This window comes from Phodopus roborovskii, unplaced genomic scaffold (assembly GCF_943737965.1).
Source record: "Phodopus roborovskii unplaced genomic scaffold, PHOROB, whole genome shotgun sequence".
Lineage (NCBI taxonomy): Eukaryota > Metazoa > Chordata > Mammalia > Rodentia > Cricetidae > Phodopus > Phodopus roborovskii.
In genome coordinates this window covers 70,349-91,047 of record NW_026125506.1, presented here as the reverse complement: position 1 = coordinate 91,047, position 20,699 = coordinate 70,349, and the positions used below count along the sequence as shown (strand labels likewise).

At 39.3% G+C, this 20,699-nt stretch overlaps 1 protein-coding gene across 1 annotated transcript; it reads right to left on the bottom strand.

Moving 5' to 3' along the window:
• Positions 1-3,153: 3,153 nt before the first annotated feature.
• Positions 3,154-14,466, bottom strand: LOC127215907 (zinc finger protein 605). The gene is made up of 5 exons (XM_051176377.1): positions 14,446-14,466; positions 12,858-13,034; positions 9,232-9,352; positions 8,690-8,782; positions 3,154-7,775 (listed from the first exon to the last, which is right to left on the bottom strand). The coding sequence occupies exons 2-5, from the start codon at positions 12,870-12,872 to the stop codon at positions 6,067-6,069; spliced, it is 1,938 nt and encodes a 645-aa protein (XP_051032334.1). The 5' UTR covers positions 12,873-13,034; positions 14,446-14,466; the 3' UTR covers positions 3,154-6,066.
• Positions 14,467-20,699: the final 6,233 nt, after the last annotated feature.

The window sequence follows — 20,699 nt, the reverse complement described above, 5'->3', positions numbered from 1 at the left end:
ATACTAGACAATAGGAATTATAAAGTTTCATTGCAATCTTTCAGAGCCACCACTGGTTCCATCATTAACCAACTTGCTATGTGGTGCATGATACTTACTGTACTTGTATCATAAAAATAAAACTATTAGATTAATGTTCTCGGCTCCGCCAGACCCAGGAATTCCATGTTCTGGAGCCAGAGTGCACATCATTTTGTGTGAATTCCTTGATCAAAAGCAACAATGTATAGAATACAATGGTTGTGGAATTAGTGAGTCTATAGATGATATTTTGGATAGATGCATTTCATACAGAGAAGGCAAATCAATATCCATATTGTCCTTCTAGTAAGGAAATACTGCTGCCTTCCTAATGCAATGTTATCAACTTGCTACCAGGTCACTGCCTTGGGAAAAGGAGCCATATCCAGAATTTTGTCTTGGACTTTGGTACTAACACATTGAGTACTCTGTAGGGTCTTTGGTGGTGCAGACATACATGCATGATGGGGGAATGTCCTTCTGTATGCAGTGAATATATGTTTCTCTTATTGGTTAATGAATAAAGCTGTTCCAGCCAATGGACATGCCGGATGTAGCTAGGCAGGATACCTAAGATGCTGGCAGCTTTATGAGCTGCCTCTTTACTGTTGCTGGAATTGTTCTGATAAATTTGAATCTGTGGAGTGCTTCCTGCCTTATCCCAGAAAATAAAAAATAATGTTTTTTGACTGTGTTTCTAGAATTTTAAGGTAAAAAATGATGATACAATCCAAAGTCCTCTTATTTCAGAACATGACAATAGATTGCTTTAACATAAACTCAAGATCAGAATATCCTACCCTCTAAACTTAGATCAACTGTAGACTCCAGGGGTTTTCATCAATACCAGCAAAACCTTTTCTACTTGACATGCTCAGAATTTTTGTGTGTGTGCATTTGTGCAAGTGTGCTCCTGTGAGGGTGTGGGCATGCAGGTGTCCATCAGTATCAGTTCCTGCCTGTATAGAATTACACTCCTAGTTCTGTGTGGGAGAAGGCTGGATAAATCAATAGAAAACAGCCCTCATTTTGTTTCAAATAAGATTAATGTTATTGTTCTCAGAACTGGATTTTTTCCCCTCAAAATCAAAATCGTTTTTGGATTTATGAAGTATTGCTAGTGGAAGCCAGTTTTACATGAGAGATGTCAAACTTTTGAAAGATATGCAGCCTGATTTAAAACCAAACCCTAACCCCTTTTAAAGAACAATAAAACATAATAAAAAGAAAAAACTACAGAAGAATGAAACCATGAAGAGAGTGTGTATCTTTCCCCTTACCCATTCAGATAAAAAAAGCCATAGTGTGCTGACTCCATGAATTCCCTTTGAGCCCTACAATGCTGGAACCTGGTCCCCCAGGCATGCTTTCAGCCATGATCAAAGCCTCACTTTTTTTGCTCCCAGTGGACAGCAGTTTACAGTGGTCAAAGCACTAAGGTCAAGTTGATGTGAAGCATGGTATCTGCTGAATGCAAAGCATACTCTATGTGTGACTTAATTGAATTTCATTCTTTTGAACTAATCATCAAAGTTACATTGCCTCCCAAGCTTTTTTGTAGGTTGTTTAGATGTCCCAGAAGTAGCACAGAACACCAAATAAATAAAATTTACTAATCATACTGTGAACTCTCCCTTCACATTGTTACAAATAAGGAAAGCCACAAGAGACTCCTGATTGTGAAAAACACTGTAAATGGATCATTGCCCTACTATTACATATATATGTATTTCAACAATGATGCATTCTATCATGCCTATTTACCAAATATTTAATTTGTTACTTCCTTAAGGGCAAGACTTGTAATATAGACATTTACATAGACATGGATGTGTGAATGGTGCCTCCTTTGATTTTCCAGACAGAAACATCACAATGGTCTTCTCAAAACTTAAATTGCACAATTTTTTTTTTTTTAAAAGAATCCAGATTAGGCCAGGTGGTACTGCTGCACACATTTAATCCCAGCACTCAGGAAGCAGAAGCAGGTGGATCTCTGTGAGTTCAAGACTAGTCTGGTCTATGGTTTACAAGAGCTAGATCCAGGACAGTCTCCAAAGCTACACTTGGAAACCCTATCTAAAAAAAAAAAAACTGATGGGAGATGTCAATTGTAGTGAGAAATCCATCCTGCCCACACCTGTTGCACTGATCACAACCATTGGAGCATGGACACAGGTGTGGACATGACCTGTGGGAGGCTAGGTCTGGGGTCCTGGACACCAGCCCTCTGTTCCAGTCAGAAGTGTGTGTGTGGATCCTTTGAGCAAAAACTTGTAGGTCATTCATTGGTTTTTCATGTGACTTCTCCCAGAATAAAATATATAACCCATATTTTATCATTGTCCTGTATGTCTTAATCTGTGCATCATTACAAAACAAAACCAACCAAACAAGAGTCCAGATTAGACTGGAAGGAAAAACTTGTTTGTGGCCTAATGAAGATTAGTTCATTTCACTTTTCAATGATGTTCCTAAGCCAGATGGAGAAAATGGGACACCATGGAGATGTAACATTCTTTAATTAATTCATATAGGCCTACCGACAGGATCTCAAAGTGCAGACTCAAGGAAGCCTGGAACTCACTATATATTCCAGGCTGCCTTGAATTTATGGCAATCCTCTTGATTCAACCTCCCAACTTCTTGAATTACAGGAATGAACCACCACACTCATATGAACGAAATAATAGGACATGATGCTGCCTGCATAGGGCCTCTTTGGTAGATTGTTTCAAGTCAACTTACTGTTTCATGTCTAAATCAGCTCTAGGTTAGTTTTACAAGAGCTATTTTTCTTTTTGGCATGATTATGGTGATGAGAACTGACGAGAAAGAAGGTTTACTTAACTCCTTGTAGATGACTTCATGGTTAGTAAGTGAAAGATACACCTATGGTGGCAGCTCCTGTAATAATTTACCTTCAAAATATCTTTTTTTATGGCATATGTGAAAGCTCACCATAGGTATTCTTGTCCATAATTATTAAAACAAAGAGGAAATAAAGTATTTGGTAAGATTTTTCACAAATGTCGATCTATGTTCTTTCTATGAAAACATGTATTAATAACAGATGTTCATGACTAGTAAATGTTCATTTAACAAGAGAAAACAAATGACACAGTCAAAATATCAACTTTAATAACATTTAATAGAAACGAAAGAGGTGGTTTGACAGTATAGAGCACTTGTAGCTCTTGCAGTGGGTCCACATTTAATTCACAACATCCACATGGTGGACACAACACAACAATCTGCAACTCCCATTCCAGGGGATCTAATGCCCTCTTATACCCTCCACAGGCACCAGCATGCAGTTGGTGCACAAATACACACACACACACACACACACACACACACACACACACACACACGTAGGCAATCAAAAGCTCAAACATATTTTTAAAACTTTAAATTATTTGAAAGAACATTTAGTTGGGGCTGAAGAGATGGCTCAGATGTTAAGAGCAACAGTGGTTGTTCCTCCAGAGGTCCTGAGTTCAATTCCCAGTAACCAAGTGGTGGCTCACAACCATCTGTAATAAGATCTGGTGCCCTCTTCTGGCTGCAGGCAGAATACTGTATCTATAATTAATAAGTAAGTTCTAAAACAACAAAAGAACATTTAGTAAAAGGTTTATTTACAGAATGAAACCAACCAGTGATGAGCAAGCACTTAGGGGAATTAAATCTGAAAAGCCAGAAGACATATGCTAGCTGTAAGCTAGAGAGTTTCAGCCACATAAGAAAGGCTGCTAACTACACAGAAGTACCAAAACCAAGGCACAAAAAAGAAACAGGAATGGGACAGACGTCACTTCTTAATGGTGCTCACAGTTCAAACCTAGGAAGAAGTCCCAGGAAACTTGCCTCTAGAAGACAGATTATGAGTTACTATACAGAGGTAAAGGACAATCAACACAGAACCACCACCACCATATACATTTCCTGTTCTTCAGTTGCTCCAAATGCAGCTCACCAGAATTTAAGAACAGGTTACTGACTCAGATGATGCAGTCATAGGTAAACTATTATCATTTAAATGCTATATTGAACTTCTAAGAGCCTAGAAGCTTAAAATATGTTACAAATGCTTTGGTCCTAAACTCAATTTTTTTTTTTTTTTTTAAATCTTAAAAAGTTTATATTTGCTCACAGAGCCTCTATTCCCAGACCTCTTTATCCCCTATTAATTCAAAATTCCTACTCTGCATTACTTTAATGTGTTTTCATTGATATTTCCCCTTCGTCTTCTAACTTGTGTATCTTGGAGCAGCTAATATGCTGCTGCTCTTTTTTCATGTGTATTATCTCATTCTTTTTAGTTGTTTTAAGATGGTTCATACTTGGAACATTTTCAGCTCTTCTGTACATTTTTAAGTTTTTGAGACACAGTCACTATCCTCTTGTCCCACCTGACAAAGTGCTGAGATTCACTGGATGCCAATACTTTTTTCTCTCATTTTGCAGTACAGGCAACTGAACCAGTGTCTCATTTATGCCAGCTAAATGCTACATCAACCAGTTTATACACCAGCCTTCAAATGCAATGTTTGCTTTGTTTTCTTTTTTTTTGTATATCATTGAAATAATTGTTATTTTTACTTATCAACTTTACTGGTTTATTTTCAATATCTAAACTGCTCAATTCTACCAAGTGTTAAAAAATCCTTTCAATAATGTTTTGATCAATATTAGTCCCATTTGAATCTTTACAAAGTTATATATATATAAATGTTATTTAAAAGTTTCAGACTAGGCTGGCCTCAAACACTCAGGGCTCCTCCAGCCTCTGTATCTCAAGTGTTGGGACTTAATAAAGGCATGTGCCACTAACTATGCCCAGCAGCACTGTCTTACTTCTTTGAATACCAGCTGACTTTTTTGTTTTTGTTTTTCCAGATAGTTTTTCTGTATAACCCTGGCTGTCCTGGAACTAGCTTTGTAGACCAGGCTGGCCTCAAACTCATAGAGATCTACCTGCCTCTGCCTCATGACTGCTGGGATTAAAGTTGTGTGCCACCACTGCCGAAGTATTTAAAAATAGGTAATGAAAGCCAGGCATGGTGGTACATGCCTTTAATCCTAGCACTAGGGAAGTAGAGGCAGGCATATCTCTCTAAGTGCAAAGCCAGTCTGGACTACACAGAGAGCTCTAGGCCAGAAAGGATACATAGTGAGACCCTGTCTCAATAACAACACAAAGCTATTAGAGAGGATTTTGAATATTCCTAACAGAGAAATGATAAATATATGAAGTAATATATGTTAAACCAATTCCACAGATCCAATAATTACATATTATATATGATGTGCATTAAAATCCATACTGTACCTCCACAAATACATAAAACTTCTAGATGGCAATTAAAAACATTAAAGTAAAAATATTTCACATATATTTACAGTTTCTAGCTGTTTAAGACAAGGGAGATTACTCTTCCACAGCAGAAGCAGATGTCTTCACAAACACACTTGCTATTTAAAACAGATTTTTGTAGTAATTTATGTACAACGAACACAACTTTCTCACAAAATCAGTTGAGTAGCATCACACTAATTACACTCTTCAAATCATCAGTTTGAACTATTTAGACTATACTTTTTTTTAGCATTCTTTAATACTCAATGGGTTGTCCTTTTCTGATGAGATCTTTGGCTCACTTTCTATAGTTGCTTTTTTCCTGTGATTTCTGACTAATGGCTCCAGCACTATCTCTAGTAGTATTGAAAATATTATTACCTTGACAAGTTATCCAAGGTGAAATAAGTTGTATCTTATGGGAAAACTACTTTTCATTTTGTCTACCTCTACAGTCTTTTTTCTGAATTCTTTCTTGTGATTTATAATTTCTAATTTTTTTCTTGATGGTCTTGATAGGAGACTCTTCTATTTATTCTCAAGAAGTGTTAAGGGAACATCTGATAGCATCTATCCAAGTTCCTTGCACTTAGATGACTTCTATATTATATGATTTCTTTGATATATGATAAACTGTAACTTCCTGATAAATCTAGTACCACACTGACTGCCCCTATATTACTTCACTTATCTCTTGTATGAATTGTCTGATGCCTCAAAAGATGTGATTTTCTAGTGAAAGATTTACCACATTCACCACAATTATATGGTCTCTCTCCTGTATGGATTCTCTGATGAACCATAAGCTGTGTCTTCTCAAAGAAAGCTTTTCCACAATCACTGCATTTATAGGTCTTCTCTCCTGTATGATTTCTCTGATGCTTAATGAGCTGTACTTTTTGAACAAATGCTTTCCCACATTCATTGCATTCAAAGGGTTTCTCCCCTGTGTGAATTCTCTGATGTCGAAGGAGTTGTGTCTTCCATGCAAATGCTTTCCCACAGTCGTTACATTCAAAGGGCTTTTCCCCAGTATGTGTTCTCTGATGATGAATGAGGCTTGATTTTTCACTGAAAGTTTTCTCACATTCAGTGCATTTGTAGGGTTTCTCACCTGTATGTGTCCTCCGGTGTGATATCACACTTGACTTCTGGGAAAAGGCCTTTCCACACTCATTGCATTTATACGGTTTCTCCCCAGTGTGAGTTCTTTGATGTGTTAGGAGCTGTGACTTTCCAAAGAATCTTTTCCCACACTCATCACACCTATAAGGTTTCTCTAAGTGACTTTTTTGATGTCTTATTAGCTCTGATTTCTTTAAAAAGGCATGTTCACAATCACAACATTGATATTTCTTATCTCGTTTATGGGTCATCTTATGTTCAATAAGTTGTGACTTTCTAACAAAGGCCTCATCACATTTCCTGCATGCATATGGTTTCTCTCCTCTGTGAACCCTTTGATGCCTAATGAGAAGTGAGTTCTCATTGAAGGTTTTTTTACATTCACTACATACATAAGTTTTCTTCCCTGTATGAGACCTCTGATGAATAATAAGGTGTGAATTCCAAAAGAAAGCTTTTCCACAATCACTACATTTATAGGGTTTTTCTCCTGTATGTCTTCTTTGATGAATGATAAGTTTCAATTTCTGAGAGAAAGCTTTCCCACAATCACTGCAAACATAAGGTCTGTTTATTTTATGAGTTATCTCATGTCTTTTTTGCTGTTGCTTCTTGCTGAAGGCTTTTCCACATACACTACTAGCATAGGTCTTCTCTCCAGTATGAATTTTCTGATGCTGAATATACACTGACTTACTACTGAAAACCCTATGACACTGATTGCAACCATATGGTTTTTCTACTGAGTCAGTCCTTTGGTGAATAGTGAGCAGTGACTTTTGTGCAAAAGTTTCCCCGCATCGAATGTACTGATAGGGCTTCTTTCTTATATGATTTCTCTGGTGATTAGTAAGCTGTGATTTCTGGCTTAAAACTTTACCACATTCCAAACATAAATAGACTCCTAACTTTGTTATATGCTTTCTAAAGAGCACTGACCCTTTACTCCTAGTTTTTGTACATTTATTACAATCATTGTGTTTTACTTTGCCATAGGTTCTGTCAGATTTTAGACAAAACAATAATTTCTTACTGACCTTAATTTTTTTTCTTTCACAGTTACTTTTTGGAATTTTAAATTCTAAAGGATGTTTTAGACTTCTTTCACATGAGCTACATTTATGAAATATCATTTCTAAACGAACAGAGTTCACGTTTGATTGGAGTATTTCCTCCAAAATATCATTTCCATAGCCTCTCCCCTTTCTTTTAATCTTGTCTTGTTTATTTTGAGGAGATACTTGAGAATAATTGTCTAGCCAGATTTCTAAAAAAGGGGAAAAAAAAAGAACCACACTGTATAATATCCTCAATGATTACATTTACAAATATATAAAACTTCTGAAATACACCTTACTATCCTGGGGAGAAGGTAAGCCCTCAAATAATGTATACTAACAAGGCTAATTTCTTTTTGTTTTTGGAAAACAGTTTTACTATGTAGCCCACCCAGGCCTCAAACTCAAATCCTCCTAACTAAACCTCCTAAATACTAGAACTACAGGCATTTGTTTGGATACTAAACCATGAAAATGAAATTTTAATGTAGTAGGAAATTTATAAGAGCCACAGTATCTGGCATTTACTCAAGAGTGATGCTACCTAGGCTTTGAAATAATCTTTTATAAATCTCAGTGATTGTTATCTGAGATTTATTGAGTTGCTTTTCCTTTAGGTGTTTCAAAACCTTTACCTGATCTCAGTTACAAGACATTTCTGGCAAACCAGCAAGTCTTGAAATGGCTGAGAATTGCTTAAGTTGAAAATCATTTAAACTGGTTTGACAAAATTAGACTGTTGCTGCTATTGTGTGGGCACATGTAAATCTCTGCACTTTGTTTCTGCCACATATTGGCATACAGCATCCTCGAGTCTACCCACTTTTCCAAAATAATAGTACTACTTTCAGTCCACTTTGTAATTCTGACTTAAAAACATTAACATCTAATAATCTTTAAAATTCTGATAAATTCAAAGTTTTATCATGATTTCCAGACCTTTATAATTTTTTACTCACAAATTATTATAACTATAATACCCTCAAATATTTAATTACAAAGGTATTTTCTTCCCTGGGACCTTTGCTACTACAGTTGAACAACACTTCAAATGTACTCATCTGTTCTCAAAACCCTTGAGACCTAATTTTTACCCTTTCTAATAATGCTCGTTATTTCTCACCTAAAAAGTTTTGACTTAGGATTCCTTTCTCCATTATCCATGACTCTCCTTGGTCCAGCTTGAAAGCTACCTCAAGTTTGGTGGTTTGATAACCTGTCAATTAGAAGCAGAGAATTTAAGACCAATTGCTTCAACTGAGTGATTCAAACATAAATAACTTTATAAGACCATGAAATATAGGAGCTGGAGAGATAGCTCAGCAGTTAAGAATAGGTTAAATTCCCAGCACCCACATGGTGTTTCACAACCATTTGTAACTCCAGTTCCAGGGGATCCAACCCATATCTTCTGACATCTGTGGGCAACAAACATGTATGTGGTACAAATACATTCATTCATGCAAAACACACATGCACATAAAATAAATAAATCTTAAAGAAAAATCCTTAAAGACTGTGACATAAACTAAGAGACTGAAAAAAAAAATCGACATATATAGACATGGTATAGAAATGAAGAAGTTTGAAATGTATATCTAAATAAGTAAACACATAAGAAGAATGGTTACTGTGTGCACACTAAATTACAGTGGAAATTCTCACCCAAGAAGACAAGGCTGCTGCAGTTCTCCAACATCACATCTCTGTACAAGTTCTTTTGAGTAGGGTTAAGCAGCTGCCACTCCTCCCATGAGAAGTCTACAGCCACATCCTCAAATGATATCTGAAAAGCACAATCTCTGTTTGATGTGAAGTGATGATTATGGAGGCCTTGCAGAATACAGGCTTGCTTTTCTATGTGTAGCAGGCAGCCTCTGTGATCTCTGATTCCCACCATGGGTGTCATGTATACTCTTTCAAGTGTGAGCTGACCTCACCAACTATAGGACATTATGGGAGGAAGTGATGGGCTGCTATTTCACAGATTAAGCTATAAGAGAATATATCTTCTTTCTTTTATTTATTTATTATTTTTTTAAAATTTTTTTTCATAACTTCCTTCTTGAAAGTTCTTTCTCTCCCTGGGAAAATCTCATGGTAAAGTAACCTTATAGAAAGCCACATACAGCAAGAAAACAAGGCTCAAATATTCCTATGAGGGTGTATGAACTAGATCATCTCCCTACTTCACCTTGGAATGACCTCAGCCCTTCTGAACATTGTATTATAAAAGACTCTGTTCCAGAACCAAAGAGGTAAGTATCTGATAAACCACAGAAACTATAAAGATAAATGTTTCTTCTTATACACTGAATGTTGGGACAATTAGTCACACAGAGATGAATAAACACTATGATATAATAATATTACATTATACTTTGAAGAATCTATATGTTATTAAAATCTGTGTAATAGTGAGCTGGGTGTGGTGATTTGCATCTGTAATCCCAGGTGCTAGGAAGGCTGTGGTGGAGAATTAGCCTTGGCTATATAGCAATACTGTCCCTGGCTGACAGTGGTGGTCTATACATCAAGTCTATACATCTATACATATTGACACCCATTTTCAAAACAGATTGCCCCCCTCACACACACAAACACAAAATCAATTGCCATTATGAATTCACACATCTATATACAAGTCCATTTAATGAGGAATTGAAAAAGTGTGTGTTTACAAGTAAAGCAGTTCTTAAAGAAGGTTTCATTGGTATTTGAGAACTATTTTCAGCTAAGCAGGAATGAGTCATAGGAATGATCTCCAGCATGCCTGGCTTCTGCCTACTAAACATTAGGCATACCTCTAAGCCACTGGCAAAATGAAGCCACATGAATACACTGACACTCTCTTCTTTCATCTCAGAACTAGTAGGCAGCTTTTTTGGTATCATCTAAAATGCAAATATGGAATAACTAATGTTTCTATAGGAATTGAACAGTACAATGTTGACTAGAAAAAAGTCATGTCAGAGAATCTTTTTCAGATCACTAGCAAATAAAGCATTGTGAGTATAAACGAGTATACATGAGGATGGGATAAAACAGGTTGCAAGCATTAGGTATGAGACACTGGGGTCAGGAAACCTTCAGAGAGAATACAAGCAAAGAAGGCAGAGGAAGTAACATTCCAAAGAAGCTATGAAAGAATATAGGAATATAACACAGTTTGTGGGAGAATGACGACAGGGACAATTCTGGGCTCTTAATGTGAAAGCTAAAGCCTGGAGTAGTCAGAGGCCAACTTTTACTGAATTTAGGTAAATGTTTAAAAAGCTAGCACCAATGGGCCAGAGGACACAGAAGAAAGGAAAAGATTTAGAGCAAGACCCAAGAACAGGGCATCTTTTGCCTTAAAGTTGCAATACCAAAGGTACAACTTTGTATTTGGATTAATGAAAGACATTAATAAGATATGTAGGGATGGAGTTCAGTGGCAGAATGCTTATCTAACATGTGCCAAAGCCTATCACTAGCATCACAACAATAACAATAAACAAAATGTGTATGCGTGTGTGTATGCGTGTGTGTGTGTGTGTGTGTGTGTGTGTGTGTATATATATATATATATGATGTATTAAGATTTTCTAAAGTTGTCACTTTAGAATCTGTAATAGGATGTAGATTTTGTTCTGGGTTTTGTTTTGTTTTATGAAACAGGATCTTTTTATATAGTCTTGGCTGTCTTATAACTCACCATATAGACCAGGCTGGCCTCAAACTCAGAGATCCGCCTGCCCTTGCCTCCCAAGTGCTGGGATTAAAGATGTGCACCACTTTCACCTGGCTGACCTTGCCTTTCAAATATTCTCTCAAAACAGAATTATCCAAGGATTAAGGCTACATGAAGGCACAAGGGGTATCCTTTTACTAAGGATAATAGTAATGGTTCTTGATCTAAATAAGATCCTCTCTCAAACAAAACAAAGCAAAAACAGACAAATCCACACTAAACAAAGGATCTAGACCAGTTTAAGAACTCAGGGGAAGGATCCTTATTAGCATAATTGCATAATTAATATCTGTTCTTACACTTTGAGTTCGCATATCCATCTAGTACTAACTTCTGTGAGTATTCTGATCTCACTGATAATATCTCAGCCTGAAGAAGCCTTCAAATCAGCTCCAACTTACTGGCCACAATCTGGAGTCATAAATTAGTGCTAGGGGAAAACTATGCATAACAGAAGCTCCTGGCTCTTTTCCTGAGTTGAACAATCATTTCCTATTAAAGCAACTGCTAAAACTCATTCAAGTCATGAAATTCAGGAACTTCTGATCTTCCTGCTCTCAGAATCCCAGATGGTGGGATTATATATATCAACTGTATGCATTCCTAGCCCAGATGCTTTCTTCCTGGTTTCTTTGAGGTCTTCCATGGGAGCACATCAAGATCTCCCTAGGACACTTGTCTTCAATTTGATTAAGGACTCAGTACTTCTCCACTCCCAAACCTTGTGCAGGTTCCACTCTATATTCCAGGTCTATAAAATTGACCCCCTCTCTCCTCCCAAAAAAGCCTAGCAGCAGTGGCACACCCCTTCAATGCCAGCATTTTGGAGGCAGATGCAGGTGGATCTGTTAGTTCTAGGCAAGCCTGGTCTACCATGCAAGTTCTAGGATAGCCAGGGCTGTTACACACACACACACACACACACACACACACACACAGCTAACAAACAAAAAAGCCCAGAAGAAATTCAATTGAGAGACTATGAGTATGACATGAAAGTCTATAATGACCAACCTGCTATATGACCTAGTTCTCCTTCCTAAAACTATAATCTCCCTTCTTAGCTTCTATAAAACAGTGGTTGGCCAGGTGGCACAACTCAGGAGGCAGAGGCAGCTGGATCTCTGTAAATTTGAAACCAGCCTGGTCTACAAGAGCTAGTTCCAGGCCAGCCTCCAAAGCCACAGAGAAACCCTGTCTTGAAAAACCAAAAAACAAAAACTAATAACAACAACAACAAACAAAATAAAACAAAAAAAAAAAAACAGTGGTCCAAGTTCTTTAAGTTAATGTCCTAAGCATACATTAAGGAATTCTATAAGAAACAGTCCTGGGAAATGAAATATGTATAGTTATTGCAGGGTTGCTATTTAGGACTTTGTTCACTAGATCACCCACTTAAGTAGCTATTAAATAGTTTTGTATTTTCTCTTATTATTATTCAAATCTATTTAGAGTCTAAATGTTAGACTTTTCCTGTTGTATGTAGATTCATGTACGCTGAATCACTTCTATGGAGAAAAAAAAAACTGCCATAATACACAAACAAATAACTCACCTTTGACGCAGTCATCTTCTCTTATGCTGAAGAAACTCAGTATGTTGTGACTTCTCTCTGTCCTGATCCCAAAAAGTAATCTCTGGTCAAAAGTCTGAAACCTAAGAACACATTCTCATTCTTGATCCCTCCTTTTGTTTGTCTCACAGGAACTGTTTTATGCCTGAGGGCAGTAGCCTGTGGAGATAGCAGATATGTTATTTTAGTTAATGTCATTAGTTTGGAGGTGTCAATCTTGGGTTTCCCTTGCTAGAAATTCAGATAATTTAAAGCCTCAGATTAGATATCACAAATAGTGGGAATGAAGTGTGACATCCTGGCATGTCTCATTGTTCCTGGTCATATCTGGGCTAGGTCTGTATCATACTCCATCCTTAAGAATCCTGGCTCTGGGCTGGAGAGATAGTTCATTGGTTAAAGCTCTTGCTTCTCTTCCAAAGGACCCAAGTTTAAATTTTAGTACCCACATTGGGTAGTTCACAATTGCCTATAACTCCAGCTGCCCCCTCGAATACAACAGACACATAAATAAAATAAATTGTAAAGGAAAAATAACCCTGGCTCAACTAAAAAAATTCAGAGTAAAGATAGTCACCCTATCAGGTCAAGTGAACAAACCTAGCATGAACAGCACTTAAAGTAAGTATAACAAACTAAAAAAGAAAAAGAAAAAAGAAAAAAAGAAAAAAAATTTAATGCACACAAGTACTTACTGAAGGAAGGAAAGAAATCTAAGTAGTTTGTTTAAAAACCCTTTTGTTGGGTTAATCGTCTGAAGCAAGAATGAAAATAGAGGATTTCTGTTCAGGTTTGTCATTGCTAACAAAGGAGCAGCAGACATTATCAACATTGTACCCGGATGAGACCTCTTTACAATGAGCCTCTCCTGGAATACAAACGTGAGAGATTTCTTAACCTCTCCTGTTTCTCAGCAAGACAGGGTTCTAATGTCCTCACAGCAACATGCTTTCCAATTAATGAAATCACGACACAACTGAACCTTGTAAATCAACCCCCAAACAACGCCATACTCGCTGGCATCCAAACGACGCATCATTGTTGTTGAGGTTCAACGACAAAAGATCGCACATACCTGCCGCCCAGGACTCACCGCACACAAACCTACAAAGCATTTCCACCAAAGGACTTGTCTGGGGAATTCCACTAGTTCTTCATGGACTAAAGCTACTCTCTCCGACCAGGATGGTTCATTTACAGATTCTCCGCCATCTAATCCTCTGGCGTCCCCTCTCCGACAGGGTGGCAGCATCAGTAATGAATGACTCCTCCCCCACACTCTCCTCCTCCCGCCAACCCCGCTTCCCCTCTCCCTCCCGCCGGCCCCTCCACCCATGGACCCAAGCTCCTTACACACCAGCACACTTGAGGATGCTCTAAACCCATCAGAACGCCCAGGGCCCCGCCCCACCTTAACACAAACCAAGACAAGGGCCGCAACCCGCCCACTCTGCGCTTGAGCCGTGAGCCTTTCTAAGGGCTCCGTTCTGGCTCCGACCAGTGCCTGCACATTTTTGGGTCGCCAAGGACCATGACGGACGCAGAGTTTGCTCCCCGCTTGCCACCTCACCTTTCACCCTCTTCTCTAGCGCTGTGGACCTGAGAGCCTCAGGGAGGATGCGACCAGATAGCGGAAGTGTCGACACAGGACTACGTTTCCCAGAATTCCACTGGCGCAAATGTGGCGGAGACTGAATGGTGGGCTTCGGTCCCAGAAGCCTCTCAATGCAGCGTACTTGTTTTTCGTTGCAAGGAGGTGATGGCGTTATTTCCGTCCCCTGGTCTCTTATGTCACGTTTCAATTTTCACAGCCTAGTAGCACTGAAAAAAAAAAAAAAGAACGGAAATAAATGAGAATGAAAGGAAATTAAAATACAGCTCTGGAAAGACGAAAATTAACTGAATTGGGGCCGGAGATTTAGTTCATTTGGTGGAGTGATGCCTATCGTGCACGAAACTCTGAGTTTGATTCCGAGCAAGCACAATTGATCTAAGCATGTAATCTTAACACGGAGGATATAAAGGCAGAAAGACTAGAGGCTCGAGATCATTCTCACCCACACAGCAAGTTCAAGGCCAGCATGGAAGACAAGGCGGGGGTGGGGGGGGAACGAAACAAAACAAAACAAAAAACAACTTTTAAATTAGACACCAACAAGTTAAAGTGTATTAAAAGCAAAACATGATTCATCCACTTTAAGAAAACAAAAGCATAGTAGGTTGTTTTTACCAAAAGACTTGGAAAAGCGGGGGGGGGGGGAGGCAATCATGAAGAAATAGAAGAGCACATAGAAGATAAATGTTAGTGAAGTAATATTTTACTCAACTTTATATTAATGTGTTTTTTGGTTTGTTTGTTTGGTTGGTTTTTCAAGACAGATTTTCTCTGTGTAACAGCTCTGGATGACCTGGAATTAGCTCTGTAGACTAGGGAGGCCTCGAACTCACAGAGATCCACCTGCCTCTGCCTTCTGAGTGCTTGGATTAAAGGCGTGAGTCACCACTATCCGCCATACTAATGAATTTGAAGCCTAATTATCAGCAGTGATGGGGCACAGATACAGTTGCAGTTACAGTCTGAGAAGTGCCTTTATCTCTGGTAAAACTCGACCCCTAGTTTCTAATTTCATGATTAGCCAGTATGAAGTAGAGTGAGATTTTACCAAAAAAAAAAAAAAAAAAAAAAGATCTTATTACCTACACATAATGGGTTTAACGTTTTCATACATGTATTTTGACCATATTCCTTCCTTTCCCACTTTTGTCCCTCACTGCCATTGATCCCTGTCCTTCCCAATTAGTCCCCTCCTATGTAATTTTATTTATTTATTTATTTATTTATTTATTTATTTAGATGACCCAATGACCTTTTTTAGACTTACTTACAGGATCATGGGTAAAGGGTTGTTTGCTGGAACATGGGCACTTTACCAGTCTCTTGTATTGTACATAAACCCTCAGAGGGGAGTGGGACCTCATATGTTCTTCCCACATCTGTGATGCGTTTCGTGAATCCAATGGTGTGAAGAGCTTGTGCAGACAGTTCCTGTTAGGTCTCAAACACCAGAAAAACGGCTAAAGGTCAAAGGAGACCTGGCTGTCAGGTTCTCCCAGCATATCAGTTCCTACATGTTACAGGGTATGGCTGACACAACACACCCACCACCCTAAACTGTCCAGCCCAGGGACTGAGCTCCTGGCTCCTCCCTATATAATCCAGCCATTTTTACTATGCCAGTCCTTTTTTCCCTTTTGACCTCTTGGTCTCCTGAGTCTCCTCTCTCCCTTCCCCCTTCTCCTCATATGGCCTGGCCCTGGGCCCGAGTTCACACTGGACTCTCCCAGATGTGTCTGCTTCTGCCTATGCTCTCACTCATATCTCCAATAAACTTTCTCTTCCACCACACCTAGGAGCAACCATGTCATCCTTTTTTATTTCTTTTTTTCCCCTGATTCAGTTACAGCTGCTTTTAGTTCAAGAGTGAAACAGTCGTGCCCTGGCCAGAAGCCCCTGTTCTGCACCACTCTCCTCTTTCTTCTAGCTCTTACACTCTGTCTGATCTTTCACAGTATTCCCTGTGCTTCACAATGGTTAATGTAGACTTCACCTTCATGACTAAACGTTCAACTGTAACTTACTATTCTTAATACTCTGTTCAATTATGCGTGAGTCTCTGTTGCTCACTGTAAAAAAGCAGCTGCTAATCAAAGCAGCAGTCATCAAGGAGCATTAACAGTTATTTGGAAGGCAATTTGATAGATAGGCATGTTGTGTCTATTTAGCAAACAACAGTAGTAAATTCTCCCATGAAGACGTGAAACCTCTGTAGTCACAGGCTTTTAAAATTTACACTATTGTTTATATTATTAGTATTTATTATCATTAGTGCGAGTGTTCATGATATATGCAGAAGTATGTGTGAGAATAACTTTGTGGAGTTAGTTTCTTTTTTTTTAATTTATTTATTTATTATGTATACTGTGTTCCATCTGCACACCAGAAGAGAGCACCAGATCTTATTATAGATGGTTGTAAGCCACCATGTGGTTGCTGGGAATTGAACTCAGGTCCTCTGGAAGTGCTCTTAACCTCTGAGCCATCTCTCCAGCCCGAGTTGGTTTCTTTCTACCTTCACTTGAGTTTCAGGGATCAAACTCAGGTCATTAGGTTTGCATGATAAAGATCTTTACTGCTGAACATCTCACCAGCCCAAGCCACAGACTTTTGACTAGGGTTACACTACTTGCTTGAATTCTTTTTCTTGAGGCAGGCCTAGAATCCAATAAGAAGGAAGTTGTTATTCCTGTGGCAGGCTTTTCACTATTTCCCGGGTGTGTGCACTGTTAGTATTACTTGCCTGCCCCTGGGGTCCTGACAGGATACTTCCTCAACTGTAGCCACTAAGAACACCACCTGAGCACATTTGCTGCTTAACTTTAAAAGGTGGGCAAGGCCTGTCTTTCTCTCTCTCTTTCCCTCTCTTCTACCGCTCTTGTTCTCAGGGACCAGTCTCTGACCCCACCCTCCACCCCTCTGCCCCTTCTCTCTTCTCTTCCAATAAATCTATCATGTGAGCCCTGTTGTATGGGGTGACTTCTCTTCAAGGCATTTTAAAATAAATTACAACATGCACAGCCTTTCAAGTTGGTAGTTTTGCACACAGGGTCCACAACTAACAGTTTGAAAAATACATTTTTAATAGAGATTTTAAGAATGATGGATAAGAGAATGAAAAAGATACTCATGAAGAAACATACACCAGAAGTGCAGGTATGGGCTTCTCCAAGAACCTCTTTTCAAGGTCCTGGTAGTAACTGTATATAAGATTTTTGTTTTTGTTTTTCAAGACAGGGTTTCTCTGTTTGGCTTTGGAGCCTGTCCTAGAATTCACTCTGTAGGCTAGGTTGGCCTCGAACTCAGAAATTGGCCTGCCTCTGCCTCCCAAGTGCTGGGACTAAAGGCAAGTGCCACCAATTCCTGGCCTGTATATAAGAATTTTAAAACACAATATTTATTTATTTTCTTCATGTGTGTATATGTGCATGCATGCATGCATGTGCTACAGCACACGTGTACCCAGAGACAGATGACTCAGAGCATCAGGCTTCTTAGCAATTGTCTTTATTTGATGAATCATCTTACCCACCCTGTGTATATGATTTTTTTGAAGCTTTTGTCATTTCATTGTTCAGTGGGTTCCCAAGGAACCTTCCAGAGCCCCTTCTTTCAGCTCACCTCCATTTCCTAGGGACTCCACCTCTTGGCAAGGTTTCCCCTAGTACTTTCCCAATGCCCCTTTCAGCTTTTCCTTGTATCCCATTTCCATCCCTTTGTGACACCTATCGACCCACAGAAACACTCTCTACCAAGAACCCCAAAGCCACCATATTTGGCTAGGAACCAGAGTAGGCAACAGCAACTGAAGAATGGAACATCCATCCAACAAAGACTAGATCAGAGATCTACAACATGAAATACTGCAAACATCATAAATCCACATGCCTAGACCCCAGTGCAAAAAACAAAACAAAACAAAAACAAAAAACAAACAAACAAACAAACAAAAAAAAAACCAAACTTGAATAGCCAAGACAATATACCTCCTACAGAAGTCAACAATTCTATTGTAATAGGTGACCAAAAAAGCAGTTTACCTGAATCACAAATCCAGGACTTCAAAATTGTAATTATGGATATGTTTATGGACCTTAAAGAGGATATGAATACATAAGTAATGAAGACCATGAAAACACCAACAGTTGGTTGGGCTGGAGAGATGGCTCAGTAGTTAACAACACTGGCTGCTCTTCCAGCAACCACGTGGTGGCTCATAACCATCTGTAATGAGATCTGGCGCCCTCTTCTGTCATGTAGGTATACATGCAGGCAGAACACCGTACGCATAATGAATAAATCTAAAAAAAAAGAAAAAAAGAAAAAAAGAAAAAGAAAAAAAAAAATATAGGTTCTTCTTCTACTTCGGGAAAACATCAAATGGTGGATGATGCTGGTGCAGCAGGAGGGCCCGGAGGACCCGGGGGCCTAGGATTAGGAGGCCGCATCAGCTTCCCTGGAGGCTTCAGCACCAGTCTCAGGTGCGGTGGTCATGGTCGAGGCCGATAAGAAAGTGCTCAACATCCTTGGCTATCAGGGAAATGCAAATCAAAACAACTTTGAGATACCATCAAATTAGAAACACCAACGACAACTTATGTGGAGAAAGGGGAACACTCCTCCACTGCTGGTGAGAGTGTAAACTTGTACATCCATTTTGGAGATCAGTATGGCAGTTCCTCAGGACCCGGCAATCCCCCTCTTAGGCATATACCCAAATAATCCACATCACTCATAGCAGCATTATTTGTGATAGCAAGAACCTGGAACCAACCTAGATGCCTCTCAACTGAAGAATGGATAAAGAAGATGTGGCACATCTACACAATGGAATACTACTCTGCGTGGGGGTGGGAAGACAATGGAATCTTGAAATTCGCAGGCAAGTGGATGGAACTTGAAGAAACCATCCTGAATGAGGTAACCCAGTCACAAAAAGAGGAACATGGTATGTACTTGCTCATATATGGATTTTAGACATAGAGCAAAGGATCACCCGCCTATAATTCATACTGCCAGAGGAACTAGGATACAAGGAGGATTCTAAGAGATACAAATAAAGTCCCTCACAGAAGGGGGAAGGGACAAGTTCTCCAGAGCATATGGGGAGTGGGAGGGGGCAGAGAGTGGAGAGGGAACTAGGAGAAAGAGAAGGGGAGGAGAGGAAAGCACGTAGGACTAGGAAGATTGAGACTGGGGAGGAATAGAAGAAAGGAGACAGACAGAGAGAGAGAGAGAGAGAGAGAGAGAGAGAGAGAGAGAGAGAGAGAATAAAAGAGGGATCCATTATAGGTTTTCAGAGAAAACTCAACCTAAAGAAATGCCCAAAGACTTACAAGACTGACCCCAACTAACAATTTGAGCAACAGTGGAAAGGCTACCATAAATGCCCTTCCCTGATAATGAGATCAACGACTAACATCCACCATCATGGAGCCCTCATCTAGTAGCTGATGAAAACAGAAACAAACACCCACAACTAAACACTGAGCTGAACTGGAATCCAGATGCAGAGAGGGAGGACAAGAACAAGCTGCAGAAACCCACAGAGACAGCTTACCTGAACAAGGAGGAGCTAACCGGCCCCCAGACTGATAGCTGGGAATCCAGCATGGGACTGACTCAGACCCCCTGAACATGTGTCTCAGCTAGAAGGCCTGAGCAGTCTAAGGGACCTCATACAGTGGAACCAGGATGTATTCCTGGTGCACAAAAGGACTTTGGAGGCACATCCCCCATGGAGAGACACTCCTTTAACCTAGAGACAGGAGAGAAGTCCTAGTCCCTATTCCAAATGAATTGACAGATTTAGATGATCCCTCCTGGATGGCATCACCCTACATGTGGAGTGGGAGGGGGATGGGAGGGGAGGGTGGTTGGGGTGCATGCGAGGGTGGGATAGAAGGGAAGAGGGAGGGAGAGAGGGAGGGAGGGAGAGAGAGAAAACTGGGATCGATATGTAAAATAAAAATAAAACAAGTAATATAAAAATAAAATATAAACAGTTGATGAAATAATAAAAACAATTCAAGACATGAAAGTGGAATTTATCAATTTAACGGACTCACTAAAGAAAATCCAAAACCTGGCATGGTGGTGCACGCCTTTAACTCCAGCACTCAGGAGGCAGAGGCAGGTGGATCTCTGAGTTTGAGACCAGCCTGGTCTACAAGAACTAGTTCCAGGACAGACTCCAAAGCTACACAGAG

What these genes read in the sequence shown, in the direction of transcription:
- LOC127215907 (XM_051176377.1), bottom strand. An exon ending in CAGCAGCCTTGTCTTCTTGG is followed by an intron (nt 8,783 to 9,231) that starts GTGAGAATTTCC and finishes TCTAATTGACAG; the next exon opens with GTTATCAAACCACCAAACTT. An exon ending in CCTAAGTCAAAACTTTTTAG is followed by an intron (nt 7,776 to 8,689) that starts GTGAGAAATAAC and finishes CCCCTTTTTTAG; the next exon opens with AAATCTGGCTAGACAATTAT.